Source organism: Dicentrarchus labrax, unplaced genomic scaffold (genome assembly GCF_905237075.1).
Source record: "Dicentrarchus labrax unplaced genomic scaffold, dlabrax2021, whole genome shotgun sequence".
NCBI lineage: Eukaryota > Metazoa > Chordata > Actinopteri > Moronidae > Dicentrarchus > Dicentrarchus labrax.
Genome location: NW_026136718.1, coordinates 16,188,740 through 16,201,724, shown reverse-complemented (window position 1 = coordinate 16,201,724; position 12,985 = coordinate 16,188,740). Strand labels below are relative to the sequence as shown.

Here is a 12,985-nt window from a genome sequence, read left to right as displayed (position 1 = left end):
TATCTTGTTCTCCAGATTTAAGAGCATGTTTGTTTAGTACAGACCCCCCAAAATGTTCACATAATGATGATTTAAATTGTTTTTTCAGTTTGTGATGAAAATAATTGTGAATCATATCGCAATCGCGATATCTCTCAAAATATTTTTTATTGTGCAACAGTTGGAATCATTCATACACAGAGTTAAAAAAGTCTTTAAAGGATCCTGGAAATATCTTCTGAACAGCTGTAAGTGTTGTTAAATTACCTTCTGGGTTTATAAAAGTATTTATTTATCTGAAAATCAGATGCTTAGCCCTGTGACTCGAATTAAATGCTAATTCATGACAGGCACAAACCAACAACCCACCACTGGAGTGTAACACAGTATCTAAATAAACATTTCCCAGTTACATCCACTGGCCTACCCATATGGCCCTTGTAGTGAGGTCCATCCAGGCCTCCATCTGTCCAAGAAAGTGATTCACACGCTGAGGGGGCCAGCTAGCACGGCGGCACCGGCCCCTCTGTGAACATGTGTTGCAGCGGCTGAGCCTGCCGGCCCGCCTGCCTGGGGGCAATTAGGGAGTTGGGCCCTGCGGTCAGAGGCCCCCCTGGGAAGCTCTGATTGATTGGAGTCTCATCTTCCTAACAGGCTGGCACCCTGCCATCAAACCATGGAACAGCAGAGAGGATTGGGAGGGGTAAAGAAAGAGAGAAAGAGCTCTTATATGACAGAAAGAGACGGGGCTCAAGTGTTAGAGGAAAAGAAAGAAAAATGTCTCTGCCCATGTATGTCAGATGATAACGATTATACTGTAGTAATCTTGGATCGCTCTTTAGACTTACTGGAGTAAAAGAAAAAAGTGACTGTGTGGGAATGAGTGCACAGGTCAACATGAAAGCACTGCAGTGAGAACGTGGAGATTCTATCAAACTATATTTATTTTCAGTAGATCTTCATTCTTTCCAGAATATAGACATCCAGACAAAATCAAAAAGAAAGAAAACAATGATATCACTAGGACAGATATAACTAGGACATGTAAGAAACAAAAGAAAGAAAAAAATATCCTGTACAAAAAACTAAAACTGTCAAACTTCTAGTGCATTTTTGCCCATTATCTAACCTTTGGCTTGTTCTTGGTCCAAACATTTATGTTGCAAATCTAAAGAAGCTCTTAACGTGCAAGGTAATCCTTATTTGCTCTACGCTGTGAGGTCCTGGCACTGTTCAATAGGGACTCTAATCTTCACTAACCAGCTATCTTAAAACTCTACACGAGGACAAATGACAAGCAGCAGATGTAGAACTGTGTTTTTCCCTCCCCGACCAGTAGTACAACAATGGATTTTAAATTGAACCAGAAATGACTTTATATTGCTCTTGCTGCTGTTGTAGCTGTAGTCGGTGTGGACGTCAGCACAACTTTCACGTCATATTAAAGAGAAATATCACAACCATACAGTTAACACAAAAACTGTCTCTTTTTTAAAACAAAATATAAAAAATAAAAAGGAGTCCGAAATTGCACTTTAAGATGAAGGAGTTTCTCTCCCTCTTGTTCCATACCAACAAGTCAAAAAAGTGAACATACGGGCCTACCATGTAGCTTCTCTGACTGTACTGTACATATTCAGTGATGTGAGATGCTGCCTGTAGATGCTGTTGCTAAAATGTCTCAATATCAAATACAAATCTGTTGAGCTCTACTGCTCATATGAAACACATTGTACTTCTCTACCTTTAAGAGCTCGGCTATAACAGATGGTAAAAGACCAATATTGTGTCACTAATGACCGTAGCAGCTACAATACATGTTTCTCCTCCTTTGATTGAGAAAGGAAAAAAAAACTTCCATGACAAAATGGTTACAAGGGCCTATTTAGTGCCGCCTGAGACCGCTTCCCCCCCCTCCCCTTCAATTTCGGACAAAGAGGATGCACTTGGATCAATTGTGCCGAACAAAGACTAAACTATGTGGGGTGACGCATCACACAGGGCTCTTTCTGCTGCCCTGCACGTACACGCAGCCACCCAACACTGAGCTGCCAACAGGTTTTCTCCTCCAACAGCCACTCAAGCAAAAAGAGGGTTACTCCGCTCACTAGCCTGTCTTTCTTTCTTTCTTTCATACTTCCTTCCTTCCTCCCTCGCTTCCTTCTTTAAAGCATCTCAGCATTCAGTAATAGTGCAGAATTATTTTTGGTATATTCTCAGCCCTGGTCCACTTAGAAGGTGCCATCAGATCTCTGACCTCTAGTACACTTTACCACCTAATAATTATCTATTTTGTAGTTTTTGACCCCATATTGAGAGATTCTCCTCTCCCTGTATATAAAAAAAAGAACACGACAGCAGGCGTCACTGATCCTCGGCTGTCATCTTCCTCCAGTCATACCAGGGCGTGCATCTAAGCTATAGGCTCAAATATTTAAACGGGGCAGTCAGTAAGTAGCAACATAAACCATGCTGTAGTTGCAAGATTATCTTCTTTTCTTTTTTTTTTTAAATCAACAGTGAGATATTAATTTGCAGTCACAGTCAGATACATTGTCATGTGTCTTCACATAGCTGCTCTCACATTAAACTGAGACTGGACTTTCATTCACAAAGTAATCTGAGACTCTGATTAGCTGACCCATGAAAATGCGACAATTGGATTAATTAGTAAAAGCACAAACTTTGTAAAAAAAAAAAAAAAAAAAGGGAAACATGAACAGCTGAATGATGTTTTGTCTGACTCAATTTCTGATGGTTTACAGAAATAACAGAAAAGAGATGAGAACAAAAATAATTCCATATTTGGGTGGTTTTCAATGACAGTGTTTCCCTGTTCATGAACAGCTGTCGCAATGGACATATAAACATATCTAAGTAAGTACGTTTGTGACCCATGCCAGTTTTACTAGATAAGCTGTTCAACAATATGGACGAACCAATGCATTGATCCAAAAGTACCTTTAAAGATAGTTTGTTATGAAAAGTAGTTGTTAAGGAAAGAAATCTCCGTGCTCCTGGGGTGCAAGTTTGCGTGTAGAGCATTGGTCATTAAGAAGACATTTGCTTTTACAGCACTCAAGGCAACGCTAAACACTTAGAGATTGGAGGGAAAACAGATGTCTGGTAATTAGTGCTTTAAAATTAACACTTTAACAAGACTGTAGAGTTCACGTTTGCTCCATGTCCTTGAGATGAAAAAGAAGAAAGGTCAAAGGCCTAAAATCCTCAGTTTTCACAGTTCAAAATTCATTTCCTTCCTTTGCTTTGCTGGGTAGCAGACATGTCACTGTCATTTTCCAACATTTTACTGGGTATCTTTTACCCTGAATCCCAAGAAACAATTTCAATTTCTTCATTTCCCAGTGTCATTCACATGTACTGCCAGGTTTGTTAGTCACATGGGTTGCCAGGTCTTGTCCATAGACTGGATGTGTTCCTTGGCTTTCATTCTCAGTGCAGCGATACTAGAGCTGCGCTGGTCCACGTCCTCCATAGGGTATTTATCAGGGTACGGTGCAGGACACTGGTATGGAGGAGGAGCCATACTTTGCATCCCCTGGCCCATGGACGGATGAGAGTGAGGATGAGAATGAGAATGAGGATGAGGATGAGGATGAGGACTGGAGTTGAGGAAGCTGTGGCTAGGGTAGCTGGGCTGGAGGCCTTGAGCTGGACCCATGAAGCCCGGGATGCTGTGAACTGGTGTAGCACTGGACAGGGGAGAGGACAGCCAGGGGTCCAAGGGGAGGGAGTTAGTCATCGGACCCATGCCGGTGTGAACTGGTGCTGGGCGGTTGAAGGACAGCATGGGCGAGTCGTGGAGCTTCATGGTGCTGGCATCCAATTTTTCCTGCCGACGCCATTTAGCTCTTCGGTTCTGGAACCAGACCTGGGGGACAAAATCAAGTTACATCACAGTATAATATCACGATCATCTAAATAAGAAATTATTGTCCATCAATACACCACTGCAAAATAATAGCACAATGATTATCTCAACCCAACTAAACTAACTTCAGAAACATAAAGTTGCAGTTAAATATGTACAAGCACTGCAGGTATGGATGGTGTTTATCATCATGTTTGCAGCACGAACCAAACATTTCTTGAGAAGTTGAGCTTGAAGGTTAATTTATTCAATTCTGCATTGATCATTGTTCATTGGCTGTTTCTACTCTTCTCTCTTCCTCTCTCTAACTCCAACCAGTCGAGGCAGACAGCCACCAACCTACAGCCTGGCACTGCTCGAGGCTTCTGTCTCTTAAAAGGAAGGTTTTCCTTGGCACTGTCGCCAAGTGCTTGCTCATGGTGGAAATTGTTGGGTCTCTTTAAATAATTTTATAAAGACTATGGTTTGGACCTGCTCTATTTGAAAAGTGTCTTGAGATAACTTCTGTAATGATTTGGCGCTATACATATAAAATTGAATCATCTCTTCAACCACTGATGGCCATAAGATTCCGCTAAAAACTCACAAAATGTCCAGTAAGAGGCCAATGTGTTAAGTTATTTAAGTTTATAAGTTGCCAAATTCTTTGAGAGCTTAATTTTCACGTAACTTCTTCCTCCCTCTGCTGAATCCAGCTGCCGACAACAGCCTGTATGTTCTCCCTGAAATTTACATTATGTGGAGATTGTCCGTTTGTGTTTTGACCTGTGTAATCCCACCGCCTATTTGGACACCCCGGGTTGCCACATATGAAACTAATTTGCGTGTGGAAACAGCATGCTGCAGCCGTGGTTGGAAGGAAATAAAAATGTGAATCAGCAGACATAATGCTGGATTCTGCCTCAGCATCCGGTCAAATACGGGTTAATACTGGAGATGGGTTTGAAAGACAGAGACAGGTTTTGTCCTTTTGTCCTTAGTTAGCCCATTTGATTCCTCTAAAGACGTTTAAAGACTGCACCTTTTTGTCCTTACAACTCAACATGACGTTGGCATTGTGGGATTTAACAGTTGGAAACACCCTGCTTGCGTAACTATCCAGTACAATCTCCTCACCTGAATACTGTCAAGCCAAAGGCCAAAGGCTTAGCGTGTTTCCTAAAGAGCACCTCAGCATTTGGAAACACACCACTCAACTAGTGATGTGGTACTGTAATTATTCTACTGCTGTAATATATTGAGGAACACAAGACAAAAACAAAAAACATGAACACTGCGGACTTGGACACTTATGTAAATATACACATTATCTTTAGCTTCATTAATGAGAAAACTGACTGAAGGAACATTTCTGATGTCAAAGGATCTCTGTGATGTTGACTTCTTGTGCATCCGCTTACCTGAACTCGGACCTCCGGGAGGTTCACCTTCATGGCGAGCTCCTCGCGGCTGTACACGTCTGGGTAGTGGGACTTCTCAAAGGCACGCTCCAGCTCATGCAGCTGGTAGGTGGTGAAGGTGGTGCGGTTGCGCCTGTGCTTCTTCTTGGGCTGATCGTCCTTGCATGGCTCCGGAGACTTGCCTTCATCACTCTCTACACTCTTCCTCAGCTCATTCAGTTCCTCATCACACTTGTTTGTGAATAAACTGGTGTCTGTTGAGCAAGAAAAATTTGTCAGGAGTGTAGATTTTCTTTATATACGTTTTCATAGTTTCGTGAATTGTGACTGTCTGTTACAAATATGAACTATAATTTAGAAGAAAAACAAAAGCAGAATGGTAAGTTGAAATGAAGGATGTAGTGCCCACTTTCCAGTAGAGCAGACATTGGTTTGACACCTGCAACAATAGGCTACTGTAGGTCAGTGAAGCAAGCAATCCCCTGAACTTCAATGAAGCTCAAAAACATTCCTAATCGGATTTAAAAAGGTTTATCTTTTCCAAAAGTAAACTTTCCTCAAAAGATGTTTGGAAACAAGAGTGTTCCCTTTCCTTTTCTGGACTGAGCTATAAATTACTTTGTTGTTTACATGGCATCACATTCGTTATTTAACATTTTATTTTTACATAGACTGCAAAGTCGTTCCTAGTTCATTCCCACGGTGTAGTTGATTATTCTGATTATTATTGAAGCAGTGGCCACAAAAATAAATATTCACTAAAATGAATCAAAAATGTGAATACAACTACATCCTGTCAACATTTAGTTTCAACACCAGAGAAACACAGTACCACATTACACATTACGCAGCAGAATGGAGTCCTTAACACTGAATTAGTCTAACCAGCAAGTAATTGAATTAAACAAAGTACAAAGATGATGATCCAGCAATCAGATCAGTCGCTCTTGTGAAGCAGCCAGAAGGGTTTATCTCTGCTAGGATCAGACCTGAATCAGGTACCATACACGATTCAGGTTGTGTTGGAGAAGTTGTCAATCACAGAAAGTAGGTTAAATTGACTTTAAAATGCTTTCCTGGTAGAAGGATTAGAATTTGCATCTAAGTAGAAAGAAACATTTGATCCTGATTTGGCCCACAAAACACTGACATATCAGCATCCCTTTAAAGTAGTATGGAGAACCTTATGCTTATTTACACATCAACAGTTATTAGGAGCATTATTATTCAGTCTATTGTATAATTTTTAGAGGTTTTTCAGTTGCCTGCCAAAGATGACACTATGAGAGCAGAATGAACCAAAACAGTAAATTTAAGGACTGCAAAGCTAAATAATGAGTTTACTTGCTATATACCTCCTTAGAGCTGAGGGAAGCTGCATATTCAAGCTGCACTGATAATCTCTGTATCACTACAAACATAGTTTTCACATTGTTGCTTGATACAGTGTAAAATGTTGATTATAGCTGCTTTAATTTACAGCTTATTATGTCGAACTAGTGATTCTAAAGTCAAGAATTAACCCTCACACTTAATGTTATTGTCCTGACTGTAGTGTGGAGTTAGAGGTTTTCTCAGCATCATTCTTCAACACATGTTGACTGTCAACCTGTCGCTGCAACTGTCAACAACTGACAATATTCAAATGTAAATGTGAGCATGTGTCTGTGACTGAGACGTGTTGATGGAGATAAAGTGGGGGTCATTGTGGTCTTTCAACTGGCAAATGGGAGCAAAGGCAAAGCAGGATTTTTAGGGGTTCATTTATCCACCTCTCATTAAGCAGCTATGACAAAGGCCAGGCTCTGACAAAGGCAGAGGTCAGGTCTGGTTCAGTGACCAGCTCTCGGCCTGTCAGACCATCACAGCCACTGGTCTGAAGGCTGCCCACTGTTTATCAGCCAGCAGAACATCTCAGCACAGCGAGGAGGAGGAGGGTGGGGGGGCAACTGACACCAAGCACAGAAAAGTTGCTCATTCAGGGGGAACTGGGCTGACTTCACAGGATAGTTGCATACAAAAGAGTGATGTCATTGGTGTTGATGTACGTTAATCAAGAGAAACGAATGTCCTCCTGGATTCAGCGACTGAATTTGAATCACTTATAATCAATTTTTTTGCCGGACAAGATATATCCGTGTTTCTGCCACAAAATCACCAACCACCTGCCAGATCCTGCATGTGAAAATAGCTTCAGATTAAACGTGATGAATTTGACTCTGAAGAGCGAATAATAATAACAATAACACCCGAATGAACTACTGTACAATCTAATCTGCCCAGAAGAGAAGATTAGGGGAATTCCACAAGGGGATGGGATTGGGCTTGGGGACATAAACCCCTTGCACCATCTTGTTCTGTGATTTATCTCTCAATCTCAGCCCACACAGTTAATGCAACAGGCTCGATGTGGCTACAGTGTGTAACACAGTGAGTCTACATGTGAGTGGTTTTAAATGAATGCAAGCTGCATTGCATAAGATCTGATGGTTCTAAAATTGGCTCATTTAAATAGGTCAGATTTCTAATTATCAGTTGTCTCTGCCTGTCAAACAATGGTTCAAATAATTAAACAAACAAACAAACTAAACACATTTCACAGGTCTCAGGTCCACAGAGTCCTGGCGTTGTGTTGTTAACAGAAGAATAGGACTGATTTCAACACTTTGTCTTCTCATTTGAATAATTGCTGAATAATTCATGTAATATTATACCAAAATGATGCTCCATTGTTTGGTTAATTAAATCTTTTTCATTGCCCTTGCAGTTTTTAAACTTATAGGCCTACAGTGCAGATTTGTCAACATACAAAAGAATTACATTATATGAAATAATAAATGTTTTGAGGATGTTTTTCTTTTAAAGCTGTGTCTTTAATCTCTTTTTAAGTGAGTCAGAAATAGTTTTTTAAGGTTTAAGTTTTGGAAGTACGTCTCTTGAGTGCATGCTGTGCTTGCTGTACATGCTCTTTGATATGCTTCCTTATCTTATAAACTTCATACCGGTCAAACTTAACAGTATAAACTCATATTTTGGCTTTGAAGTTTTTCAAAAGATCATAACTTCATTCTGGCATATTATTAAGTTTTGTTTGAACCATGAAAGACTGAATCTGTGTTGGTGGACAGATAACTTTATGGTCAGCTCAGTTTGCTGAGAGGCATCAATATTCTCACTTCAGTGCAGCAAAATCAATTCTTTCTTATCCAATTCAAATCTCTGAAACACTGAACCTGGACCTCATACTTATCCAGCTTTCCGAGACCAGAGGTGCGATAATCAATATCCTTGACCATCATAACCAAACTCTAAGGCATTATCTGCATTGAACCAAAGGAGCTCAATAAAATTGATACCTGGTGGTGCAGAAAAAACATCTGCTACTCCAGGATGGAGACCAACATCCCCAACATCAGCAGCCCGACTCACCGTGGTGGTACTGCTGCTGCTCTGAGCTGCCGTTTCTCAGGGAGGAAAGGTGCCCGCTGTAGGTTGGGTGTGACGAGGGCTCCTGCTGCTTCCCAGGCTCTGCCAGGCCATCTATGTCCACTTTATGGGGTCTTGGGGCCCCAGCAGGGTTGAGCAGGGGGTCCTGGTCCTTACTGAAACCTAGAATGACATCAATGCTGTGGACGCGGCCCCCTGCACCGATGCCCCCACCTTTCCCCATTTCGTGGAAGTTGCTGGGTGAGAGGCAGCTGTCGTCCACCATGCTCATGGTATCCAGTGATAAATGCATTCGAGCGTCTGGGCACTGTGATCAGAGGAAGAAGGTTTACAGTAAGCGAAGAACTAAAAGTGTAGTAGAGAGTAAGAGATCACCTGGTTACCCTGGATGACTCTCCTTCTATCCCTCCATCCATCTAAACCCACTTATCCTCTGCAGAGACCAAGGGGGGGTCGAGAGTCTATCCCTTAAACTCTGAAAGCTACAGTACATATGGAAGAGTGATGAACACTAATGGTACAAACGTTACTTCTTAATCCATACTTTTCACTCTTTCTATGAATGATCCACACTAATGGCCCCACAGTGTTGATTATGAATATGAATTAACAGCAACATTTTGAATTGACATTCAGTTTCCACTGTTTCCAACATTTCTCATAAAAACCAAACCCAGATCAGAAGTCAAGGTCTCTCTTTTTGAATAAAGACTTATATCCTGTCATTCTACTGATAATATTGCCTCTCATTACTTTTTTACATACTATAAGCTTATAACTAAAACAAGTCTTATTGGTGTCAGTATTGTGTTTTAATAAGTATAGATTGTAACTGTAGCAAAGATCCAAATCTTCAAAGAGTAACAAACTATTTTTTAGGAAGTGTGATGTCTGCAGTTATGGTCTGTATCTATCTATCTATCTATCTATCTATCTATCTATCTATCTATCTATCTATCTATCTATCTATCTATCTATCTATCTATCTATCTATCTATCTATCTATCTATCTATCTATCTATCTATCTATCTATCTATCTATCTATCTATCACATTTCATTCACAGGTCATGTAATCTTTGGATAAGTAATGCATAATGAAGAAAAATTAGGTTTATGTGTTGGAGAACATATGTCTGCAAAAAAGGTGGAAATAAGGTAACGTGAATGAAGTTGAGTAAATCACATTGTTAATTAATATACCATCCCAAATTAGAAAGAAAGGAGTGTAAAGTGGGAAAGTTAATTAATCTTACTGGATTTGATTTGTTTGTTTTTTTATTTGTGCGTTAAATTTATTTTGTATTCTTGTATCTATTACTTCTACAGACATAGAGCAAAAATTCAAGCGTTCACACACAGAGGAGCAAGATTGTGTGTCATTTTAATAAAACATATTAGTTTAAAGAGCAACAGCGTGTGTCTGTGTGTTATGTGTCTGCATCCAAAGATTTACAGTGATTTACATATGTATATATATATATATATATATATATATATATATATATATATATACTATATACATATCTCTATCATTTTGGACCACATCTCCACTTTGCATGACGAGTAACAGCTGAAGTTCAGTGTCATTGAGAAGTGTGACAACCATAAACCCAGACAGTGGCAGAGCTTACCTTTTGGAAGTAAATATGTTGAATTGTTAAAAGTTGCTGATGCCAGTGCTCCACCTGTTCCCCTCAGCAGTTCACCCTCCTGTAACTTCACTCTTCCCAGATCCGCAATGTGCACCGCTCGCAGTCACTCAGCCGGATTTGCTTACCTTGCATCTCTCTCTAAGTAATTTCTCTATGTAGCAAAACAGTCCTGACAGAAACACTCCAACAAAGTGCAACTAAACAAAAGCCGTCCAGTGCAGAGAATGCTCAACAACTGAGTTCAGACACCATGTACTCCAGCTCAGAGAGGAGAGTGGAAGAGGAGAAAGACAGAGAGAGAGAGGTGGACAAAGCTGAGGGGGCGTAGGAGGTGTAACGAGGGGATTAGGAGAGGGTTATTAATTGGAATCCTTCCCCTTTAAGAGTGATTGGCAGCTGTTTTCTGCTCAAGTAATTGTTTTAAATGTCATTTCCATTCACCCCCACAGGAGGAGGCCCAGGCTAATGAAGCCTGGACAAGACTTTCTTTCATAAATTTATTGTTTTAAAGACAAAAGACCCACTGAAAGTTTTCGCTGAGCTTACTCAGCCCCTCCATTATGTGTAATAACAAGGGAGAGAAAGGAAACTTGATGATAACACATGCGGTAAATACTAATATCAGCATAAAGACTATCTTCATGCAACAAGTTGATGTCCACTTATTCATTTACAGTTTTTCTAAAATAACATTTACACAAATATCCCACCAAAACCATAATGTTTATTTCATTCATCAAAACTGTAAATGACATCAGTGTGATTGTCTTAAATTTCACCAAAATATTTTATTTGCTGTAACATTCCTACATGTGATCTGTCTTGATTCAATCTGACATCCTAATACAAGGACCAATACATTTATTTTACATTAATGCAATGTAAGTCATTACTTATACTTAATTAACTGTAGCCAGATACAACTTATTTTGCAGTATTTAAAAAGAGACAAATATTGAAATACTATCTGTTACCTACAGTTTGGCTGAAATGGGTTTTACTGCCAACATCAGTTTTTTTTAAATCAAATCATTGAGAGATTAATATTTTATGTTGATGTTAATTATCTTGAAAAATCCACTTTAATTCAATTAATTCATTTCCTAGAAATTCTTCTCAGAGTTAAAATGACTCTGAAAACATCGCAGTAATATTTAAACTACATTATAATTCAGTTGGGACACACAGAGGAAACTGTTCTCCAGTCATATAAAGTAAAGTCAACCCACCATGCCCATTCACCGATAGGGAACACTAAAGCTTAAATACATTAATTAAAAAATAAATAAATAAATAAAATAAATGAATACATGAAGCGTGTAGAAAAAAATTGTTTGTATTCTGGGAGGAACTTCCATTGTATTATTGTCAGATGACACTGTTGGAGAAATACTGGCCTGTAGGAGGAGAGGATGATACAGGAACAGGAAATGTGACACAAAAACTCCCCTTGTGGAGATGCAGTGTGTCTTCAAGGCTTTTAATGGGAGGCTTTTAAAAATGTCCCATTGGCTTTAAAGCTGCATTTGACAATGAGATAAGACTATGATATAATGATTATTAACAGACTCCTAAAGGTTGCTTGATGTTTAATGTTGAGTGGAAACAAAAGCCTTCAGCGGATCAGAAACAGTCATAACTAGCTCTCTGGATACTGGGATGTTGTTTCTTTGTGTACTGGAGCACAAAAGTTTTGCTGTCAGCTTTAAACCAGTGGAGACGGTGCAGTTCAAAGCTGACCCCGGCTTAGTGTCACAGAAATCAGCCACGACTCTAAAGACGCTAAAGAGATTTCCTGTGACCTCAAACATATCTGAAGCTAAAGTTAGAGAAACATCGACAGCTCATTCAATTTCAGTCTTTACTACTGGGAGAAAGTGCACATGAAGAAGCCAAGTCTGCAGAGAGCAACAAGGAAGGAGATAAAAAAAAATGTCATTGTTTTCTTAGGGAGAGTGGAGATTTTAAATCATAACTGCTCAGAAACTAAATTTAAAGTGGATTATTCAGACACTCTGTGGCCCCTTAATGCACTGTTTGTGTTAACTATAATACAGCTTAGACATTAAAGCTGAACACGCCAATAACGCCAATCTTTTTTTATGTGTATTAGTATTTCATCAGCTTGAAACAGGTGGTATGCATTCAGATTTAACTGCTAACCCAAAACATGTACATAAACATACATACAAACAGAGATTATCTATTAAATTAAATGTCAAATGACAATATCAAAATTCATTATTGTGACAGATTTGTCTTCTAAAGTGGTATCCTGATACCTTGCAAATTTAGGCGAGAAAAATATAATTAAAAGGTAATTCTGATGTTTTCTTCATTGATTGCTGAACGCTTTAATCCAGGGGCCTCAAACTGCCGGCCTGGGGGCCATTTCCGGTTCAGTGATATATTTTTTTATCCCTTCATATACAATTAAAATAAAAACACAATTCTATTTTTAAAAATGTATTTCATTTGGCACAAAATAAGGGAAAATGTCAAAGGTGTTTTTAACAGAGGTAGAAAGCATCCTGACCGAAAACATCACAATCTGGCATTAGATGTGTTCGGCATAGGACAGGAGGACTCTGCAGCGGGTGATTAAAACCAGCC

The 12,985-nt window shown here is 39.5% G+C and overlaps 1 protein-coding gene across 1 annotated transcript; it reads right to left on the bottom strand.

Moving 5' to 3' along the window:
• Positions 1–905: 905 nt before the first annotated feature.
• On the bottom strand, positions 906–10,667 carry rx1 (retinal homeobox gene 1). Its single transcript, XM_051377983.1, has 4 exons — positions 10,352–10,667; positions 8,701–9,025; positions 5,272–5,525; positions 906–3,871 (listed from the first exon to the last, which is right to left on the bottom strand). Exons 2-4 carry the CDS (start codon positions 9,008–9,010, stop codon positions 3,377–3,379), a joined length of 1,059 nt encoding a protein of 352 aa, XP_051233943.1. The 5' UTR covers positions 9,011–9,025; positions 10,352–10,667; the 3' UTR covers positions 906–3,376.
• Between the last annotated feature and the right edge of the window lie 2,318 nt (positions 10,668–12,985).